Source organism: Cebus imitator, unplaced genomic scaffold (assembly GCF_001604975.1).
Source record: "Cebus imitator isolate Cc_AM_T3 unplaced genomic scaffold, Cebus_imitator-1.0 Scaffold39, whole genome shotgun sequence".
Taxonomy (NCBI): Eukaryota; Metazoa; Chordata; class Mammalia; order Primates; family Cebidae; genus Cebus; species Cebus imitator.
Genome location: NW_016107354.1, coordinates 1,820,754 through 1,829,756, shown reverse-complemented (window position 1 = coordinate 1,829,756; position 9,003 = coordinate 1,820,754). Strand labels below are relative to the sequence as shown.

At 38.8% G+C, this 9,003-nt stretch overlaps 1 protein-coding gene across 1 annotated transcript in view; it reads right to left on the bottom strand.

The window, feature by feature from the left end:
• Positions 1-2,630, bottom strand: part of USP47 (ubiquitin specific peptidase 47) — a 138,771-nt gene extending 136,141 nt beyond the window's left edge. The window contains exon 1 of the mRNA XM_037737567.1: positions 1,789-2,630. Coding sequence (XP_037593495.1) covers positions 1,789-1,827 — 39 coding nt within the window. The 5' untranslated portion in view covers positions 1,828-2,630. The remainder of the gene's footprint in view (positions 1-1,788) is intronic.
• Positions 2,631-9,003: the final 6,373 nt, after the last annotated feature.

Here is a 9,003-nt window from a genome sequence, read left to right as displayed (position 1 = left end):
TGGCTAGCTACAAAAGGCAAGGACCACAAATCATGCTTCCAGGAATCATGAAAGGAACCAGGGAAAAAGAAGACTGAAGATGAGACTAAGGAATAGACAATAAAGGCATATGGTCCATAAAAAGTAGAAAAAAAAAAAAAAAACAGTTGTGATGAATTTAAAGCCTCGGAGAAGGGAGTTCATCTTATAGGACAGATATTTAATCTTTAAACTTCCACTGCAGTTATCACTTCTTACACAACAGATGTTTCTGCAAAGCTCTATCTATTACTACCTCATGCCTTCTATAAATCAAGTTATTAGGGAACTAAATCTAATACTGGGTTTTCTTAAAGCAGAGTTCTACCTATATATTTTTCTAATGGTCAAAAAATTGAGAAAGAATTTTGTTTTCTATAAAAAACAGTAATATGTAGCTCTAAAAGGAAATACATATTTATACCTTTCTTACAGCACCTATCACTTCCTTCCTTGTATAAGAGTTACTTATGTGGTAAAGTACCTAGTCCCTAATTGGAGTACAACGAACACCAGCGTTCCCTTTCTTAGTAGCTCATAAAGTTCCCTAGCCAAGAATTCTGATTAATTCATCTGTTTATCTGCTTTGCACGGAGTTGGTGACGCTTAATGAACAAATACTGACACATAGCTCTCTGCCTTTTACAAAAATCGTCCTTGCAAAACAACTATCACTGTCCATCTGACAAACCTGGGAAAATACTTGTATCATACAGATACATAACTCCAATAGTATCACCGTTGCATAGTGTTAGAGCTTGCTTAAGTAGCAAAGAATTGCTACAAAACAAGTAAAACAGACACAAAAAATTTTAAGATTCTGTAATGATCACTCATAAATTTCAAGATCCCAAATAGCTAATTTCAATCCAACACTTGTCTCTATTTAAGGTATATGAGAAATAAAAATCCAAAGCCTTAGCCTGATGATCAGCCAGTTAAAAATACACGTTTGAATACGCCGAAGATATTTATAAAGCCAACAGAGATACTATTAATATGTTGAAATTCGCTGGCCAGTGCTAGATTCTACCCTTACTCTTCTACTATTCAGGAGAAGCCAAGTAGTCAAGGCTTCTCGTATCACTTGCTTTTAAGAATTTAAGAAGTCACTCAAATTGGCATACACAACCCAACCTCAAAATAAATAAATAAGAGTTCAGCTCTCCATATGGTAATGTTCGCCTATGTCCTTCCTTTACATGAAGGTCCCAAGTACTACTTTTCCACTATCTTCGGTAGGCCCCATTTAGGCCAATAGTACTACCAAGTAACAGGAGTTGAAAAAAAAGTCGTAACAGTTAAGTCTGTCCTCCCACAGATCTCACTTGAGTGTAGATTTCACAAGCGCTGAAAGCTATACGCTGCCACTGTCAAACCCAGAAGCAGCACCGTCACCCTGCCGTGCCCATCGGCAACTGCTCCAGAATGTTTTCTTCGAAATGATTTCTCTCTCTCGGCTCGACATTTTAAACAAGAACTTAAAAGGCCACCTTCTCCCCTAAACCAGAACCTGATTCCTTCCCGTCGGCTCCTTTAGTCGTCCAGTCCCACAAACCCGAGGCGGGAGGTCCGCTCTCCAGCCCACAGAGCCAGCGGGTCTCCCAACTGCTCACCGCACCCACCGTCCACCCCACACCGCTTCACACCTCCTTCCCCCATAGCCGAGCCCGCACCCCGGCTGGGCCCTCAGGCGGCCCCCCAGCCCGGGCCTGTGCTGCCTCGAGCGGCTGCAGGCCTCAGGCCTAACCTCCTCCGGGGCCCCCTCACCTCTTTCGGGACCAGTTGGTTCTCCTCGCCGGGCACCATCGCTCAGGCTCCGGCCGCCTCCTCTCCGCCCTGCCAGGGGAGAGTAGAGAGTGGTAGCGGCTAGCTAGCTCAGGAAAGAAACGAAGCGGCAGTCATCCTCTCCGCCGCCTGCGCTCCAGCAACCGTGGAGGCCTCAGTCTGGGCCTCAAACACCAGCGCGCAGACACGGACCCAGGACTCCACCGCCGCCGCTGCCGCCGCCACCGCCGCCTTCGTCGTCGGCCCCTCCCCCAGCCCGCTGCAATCAATGGAAAAATGGCGGCGGCCGCTCTCGCGAGAATTCGGCCCGTCGGGCTCGGGGCCCGGCGCCTGCCGCCCGAGGCGACTGGCACTTGTCGCTCGCTTCTAGTCACCTCGGCTCTTCTTCAGCCCCGGGAGGTACAGAATTGGCGGAACAGCCAAGCAAACGCTTTTCGTTAGAGGAGAGCTCAACCTTTCATCTCGGGACTCCCCCTGCCGGCGGGGAAAAGATCAGGCCCACTGTCCTCCCTGCCTTCTTGGGCTCTTCCGACCCCCTGCTCAGCAGGGAAAGACTCGAACCGAAAGCCCCTTCTCTGCCCCTAGCAACTCGTACTCTTCTGGCTTCCCGTTAGCAAACCGCGGACGTCATCCCCTCTTCAGATACCCCAGGACTCGTCCTTGTAGAGACACCACCGCGGACCACCTCCCGGCCTCCGCCCTTAGACACGGCTCTGGCCCTTCCAGCCGGAATGGACCGCGTTTTATTTGCTTCCGTTCACTCTGCAGACGTTCTTTTCCCCTCACCCCACCCTCCTTCTCAAGGCTCGCCGACTGGAGGGACCTCGGGCCACCTCCCGCTGGGAGGCAACCACCCCTCCCCTTGTGAAGCGGTGTCCTCACCGGCCGACCGCCCGCCCGGCCGCCGCTACTACATTGGAGAGGTGCTCCCCTGCCCCCTTCCAGGGAACTTCCTGACGGCCAAGTCTGAGACTGAGCTAGCCTCCAAGAGTAGAGCTGCACTATGCTTCAACCTGAGATATCCGTTAGCAATGTTTTTAGAGAACTTTAATCTTCTCTAGCAGTAAGCATGGTGCTTTGTATTGTACTAAACAAAGTTTGCAGTAGTCAGTTTTCCGAATCCTACTTCCATTATGGTGACTCGGCGGGGCTCCTTCATGAAGACTTTTATGGATACGGCGATCTTACAGCATGCTGAGATAATATAATCCTGTCATGTTCCTAACACCCACAGCATTAACTGCCTGCACTTGTGCTTTCCAAACTTTTTTTGATTGTGCTCCCATTAACAAAAAAGAAAAATGATATCCATTTACTTACATAAGTTTTATATGTGTCCGGCTGTGTGCAGAATTATAAAACATTGTAAAATGTAAAAAAGATGAGACAAAGATGAAATAAACATTTAAAATAAGTTATTTTCCATATTAATGTTATAAAATCTTAGTTATTCCCACTAAAAATACAGTATTTAGTGAAGTCACTATGATTGACTAGGAGGCGTTAGTTTTAAAAATCTTTAATACTTTGGGAAATAGTTATTTAAATGTCTAATTCACGTTAGGTTCTTTCTGTACTTGGTTTTAATGGCTGTCATAAGCTGAAAAAAGGACAACTCACAAAGATGTAGATCCTAAAGGAAGAAGTACATTTTTGACCACTCTTCCTAATGCATGTTTAGGAAGATTTTTTAAAAAGATATTTAAAAAGTCCCATTTTTATCCGTTTCATCCATCAACCATACAAAGGTTTTTGTTGAAATTCAGCTAGTAGTGTTCCATCTTCCCTGATGTCAACCAGAAGATATTGCATTTTTATATTTTTATAAATGGGTTTAAATCTCTTTGGAATAAATTGCTCAGAAAATTTTTAAGAGGTTGAAAATTTCTGTCTTCAAGTTTTAAATATTCATGTATGAGTTTTGGGGAGGGTATTGATCTTGTCTTTAAGATTTTGCTATTTTGATTATCATGGATTGGTTAAAATTAATTTTGACTTTTTACAATATTGCATTAAAATTGGTTATCTTAATTATTGAATTTTTGGCACCCCCCTGAAATTTTGTGCCCAAGGTGAATGGTTTTCATCTTGAAAACCATTTGCTTCACCATAGTCCCAGCCTTGGGTGGCTCACATAATCATTTTTGCATCAAAATCACATGATGGAAATATTTCCAAACTTCTATTTTCAAAATGTCATCCCCGTGACTTAGTAAGGTGTCTTCTGTAGTGTTGGCCAGTGCTGTAGTGCTCACACTAGAAGTAGAAATGTCATCTCTGTCATCATCTTTTTTGCTTACGCTTGCAATATTATCTCCAACTCATGTTATCTTTCCAGAGATCCTTTTTAGCCACTTTCATTTTAGTAAAAGTTGATATAATGAAATAAGAATGTAATTGATAAATCTACTTAACCCAGCACACACGAACTGGAATAAGTCACAACATACTAAAAGAAAATAAAATGAAAAAAATCCCTAAATTTTCTACATTGCAGAACTCACACTTTTCACTCAGGAGCAGTGAGATGTCAGTGTTTATATATTCAATATAAGTAAGATTTAATTTTGTGTTTTAGATTAAAATAAATATAAAAAAAGGTCTAACATTTTCTTCCCACAATCCCCCTTTTCTGAATGCACACTCTTTTCTTTATAGGCCACCGGCTTGACTGTAGGAAAGCCTGATAGGTTGGTAGGTATACAGTTAATATTTGTGGAATAAGTATGTGGATTTAGGAATCGATTAATGAATAAATGGACAAATACAAATATATGGCTACTCTTCCTAATATTTTATTACTGAGATTACATGGATATGTTTATTTATTTACTTTATATGTGAATTTTATGTCTTCAGTTCTCACCTCTCCTATAGGCTCTAAACGTATACATCTACCTTTTTAATGGCTCAATTCCTCCGAAATTTAAACTTGACCTGAACAGAACATTTGTTTTCCAAGCCTCCCCTACCTCCTACAACAGATCCTCTATCAGTTCTCCCCCACCTTGATAAATTACACCATCATCAATTCAGTTTATCAAACCAAAAACCTGAGACCCTTCATCTTATATTCAGTCTCTTTGTATGGGCGGTTGCTTCCACCTCTGAAACAATCTCAAATCCACCCACGTTTCTTTGTGTCCACTGCTGCACATCCCACTCCAATTACTTTATTCTTTTGCCTGGACTACTGCGGTTGCTTCCTAACTGGGTTCCTGTTTCTAATCTTATCCCTCAACAATCCATATTCCATCAAGCAACCAGAGTGATCTTTCAAAAATATGTCAGATCCCCCCCAAATCTTCCAAAGACGTTTCATCCCTCTTAGAATAAAATTTATATTCTTTACCGTAGCCTGTAAGACTCAACATAATCGAACCCCTGTCTGTCTTTCTGCAGTCATCTGCCACTCTTCCTCTTACGCACAGTGACCCAGCTACCTTGCCTTTATCGAGCTTTTTAAATACATAAAGTTTGTCTCTGCCCCAAAGCCTTTGTAGTCTTTTTTTTTTTTTTTCTTTCCCTGAAATGTTCTTTTCCCAGATCTTTTCTCTTATCTGGTTCAACCTTTTCATTTGGGTCTCTGAATTGCTAAATCTTCAAAGAGGCCTTTCATGATAATCCAATCTCAACTTGTATTATCTCAGTGTCTAGAACAATGCCTGGCACATAGTAGGTCATTAATAAATTATTGCTGAATTAAAAACAAAAACCAAATGCCAAGACTGGTGTAGGTCAGAGGCTGATGATTTTTCTTATAATTTCTTTGGGAATATTTGCCTTTTCTTTTTCACATGAAAATGTTCATAGTATAATCCCAGTCAAAGCATAAAAAAAAAAAAAAAATCACACAAACCTAGTTTGGAGGACTTTCTACAGGATGCCTGGTCAGTATTCCTCAAGACTGTTAAAGTCATAGCAAACAATGGAAGACTGAGACACTGTGGTAGACCAGAGGAGACTGAGGAAATATGACAAGTAAACGCAATGTGGTACTCTGAATTGGATCCTGAAACAGGAAGAAGCCAGTAATGAAATAAAACTGGTAAAATTCAAATAAAATCTGTATTTGGTTGATATTTATGTTTAATGTCCATTTCTTTTAGTTTTTAAAATGTTTTTTAAAAAATTTAATACTTCATTTTTATTAACAGCAAAATACCTTACTTTTATTAATAACAGCAAAGACTATATTTAAATGGTAAATGAGAAGAAATTGTAATTATACTTTATTTTTTTAGAGCCATTTTAGGTTCACAGCAAAACTGAGCTGAAAGTACAGAGAGTTCTCAGACACTCACTGTCCCTACACAAACACACCCTCTCCACTGTGGGGTGAAAACTCCCACCACAGTGGTACATTTGTTACAACTGATGAACCTACATTGACACATCATTATCATCCAAAGTCCATAGTTTACATTAGGGTTTATTCTTGGTGATGTGCTTTCCATGTGTTTTGATAAATGTATAATCATATATATCCACCATTGCAATATCATACAGAATAGTTTCACTGCCCTAAAAATACACTATGTTCTACCTATTAATCCCTCCCTCTCTCTTAACTCCTGGCAATCACTGATCTTTTTACTGTCTCCATAGCTTTACTTTTTCCAGAGTGTTGGAATCATATGGTAGGTAGCCTTTTTAAATTGGCTCTTTTGCCTAGTAACAGGCATTTAGGTTTCCTCTATGTCTTTTCACAGCTTGATAGTTCATTTCTTTTTAGCACTGAATAATATTCCATCATCTGGATGTACCACAGTTCATTTATTCATTCACCTACTGAAAGACATCTTAGTTGCTTCCAAGTTTTGGCAATTACCAATAAAGTAAATAAAATGTGGGTGGTTACATACGTGCACATTTTTGTGTGGGCATAAATTTTCTTCAATTCATTTGGGTAAGTACCAAAGAGCATGACTGATAGATTGCACAGTAAGGGTATATTTTAGTTTTGAAAAAACCTGCATGATGTCTTCCAAAGTGACTATGTCATTTTTTATTCCCACCAGCCATGAATAAGAGTTCCCATTACTCCACCACATCTTTGCCAGTATTTGACATCATCAGGGTTTTGATTTTGACCATTCTAACACATGCTTAGTGGTATCTTGTTTTAATTTGCAATTCCCTAGTGACATATGATGTTGAACATCTTTTCATATACTTGCTTGCCATCTGTTTATCTTCTTTGGTAAGATGTCAGTTCAGGTCTTTTGCCCATTTTTTACTTTGGGTTGTTCATTTTCTTATTATTGACTTTTAAGAGTTCTTTGTATATTTTGGATAACAGTCTGTTATCAGATGGTTCATTTACAAGTATTTTCTTCCTGTCTGTGACTCGTCTTCTCATTCTCTTGATATTGTTTGTCACAGAGCAGAAATTTTTAATTTTAACAAAGCCCAGCTTATCAATTACTTATTTCATGGATCTTGTCTGTGACAGTGTATCTGAAAAGTTATCACCAAACCCAAAGTCTTCTAGGTTTTCTCCTTTGTTATCTTCTAGAAGTTTTATAGTTTTAAATTTTATATTTAGGTCTATGATTCATTTTGAGTTCATTTTTGTTAATGGTATAACATTCGTGTCTAGATTCATTTATTTGCACGTCAACATCCAATTGTTCCATTTTTTCACCATTTGTTGAAAAGACATTTTTCTTTGCATGTGAACATCCAATTGTTCCATTGTTTCACCATTTGTTCAAAAGAGTTTTTTCTCCATTATATTCCCTTTGTTCCTTTGTCAAAGTTTAGTTGACTATGTTTATTTGGGTCTATTTCTGGGCTCTCTATTCTGCTCCATTAACACATTTGTCTATTCTTTTACCAATGCCACACTATCTTGACTACTGTACCTTAAAATAAGTCTTGAAGTCAGCCCTCTAACTTTGTTCTTCTTCTTGAATATTGAGTTGAATATTCTGGGTCTTTTGCCTCTCCATATAAACTTCAGAATCGATTGTCAATATCCTCAAAATAACTTGCCAGAATTGTGATTGACATAGCACTGAATCTGCAGATCAAGTTGGGAAAAACTGACATCATGACAATTTTGAGTCTTCCTATCCATGAACATGGAATATCTCTTCCTTTATTTAGGTCTTTGATATCTTTCATCAGAGTTTTGTCACTTTCCATATATATATCTTATATATATTTTATTAGATTTATATGTAAGTATTTGACATTGGGGGTTCTAATGTAAATGGTAAGGTGTTTTAAATTTCAAACTTCACTTGTTCATTGTTTATAGTTTCTTAGTTTTTATAAGTGTAACATGGTAATGTAAGATATTATGGGGGAAAGTGGAGGAGGTATATGCAGACTCTATGTCCTATCTTCACAACTTTCTTGAAAACATAAAATTATTCCAAAATAAAAGGTGTATTTTTAATGTTCATGGCAATACTTAAGATATTTCTTTTTTTTCATCTTTCATGACTCTTCACTGCAGAAGTCTATATCTAAAACTATTCTTAAAAAGCATGTAGTCAAAGTCATATTATACAATTTAAGAACCAGTGGTAATCAAAAGCTAAATGTGTATTATAAAAATGAAAAGAAAATTTCACCATGACTATATTTTAATAAGGTCAAGAAGAAAACCTTTAGTGTAATGTGACTTTGGTGCCAGATTTGCCTGTTTTGAAATCCAAGCTCTGCCACTTCCTCCATATAGACCTCTCTAAACCTCCATTTTCTCACCTATAAAATGGGAGCAATAAAGTAGACCCTTGGAATTTATCAGTTTAATATTTGCTGTGTTGACTGGAAAAGTCTATGACAGGTAGCATAATTATGATAGAGAAGAAATTTGAACTTTATACATTAGCCAAAGTACAGAAGACCAAAGAGCTAAGTGGTTAAAAGAATAAGCTGAAAATACGTTATTTGAGTTTGAATCCTATCTCTGTTATTATTAACATGCCTTGGGTAGATCTCTTAAAATCACTAAGCTTCAGTTTTCTTATCTGTAAAATGAGGATGAAAATAGCCTCACTTCATAAGACTGCTGTATTAACTAGTAAAGAAAGTAATAATCACAAAATTACAACAGTTAAGACTGATTGAGGCTAGGCATGGTGACTCATGCCTGTCCTAGCACTTTGAGAGGCCAAGAAGGGTGGATCATCTGAGGTCAGGAGTTCAAGGCCAGCCTGGCCAACATGGTGAAATCTCATCTCG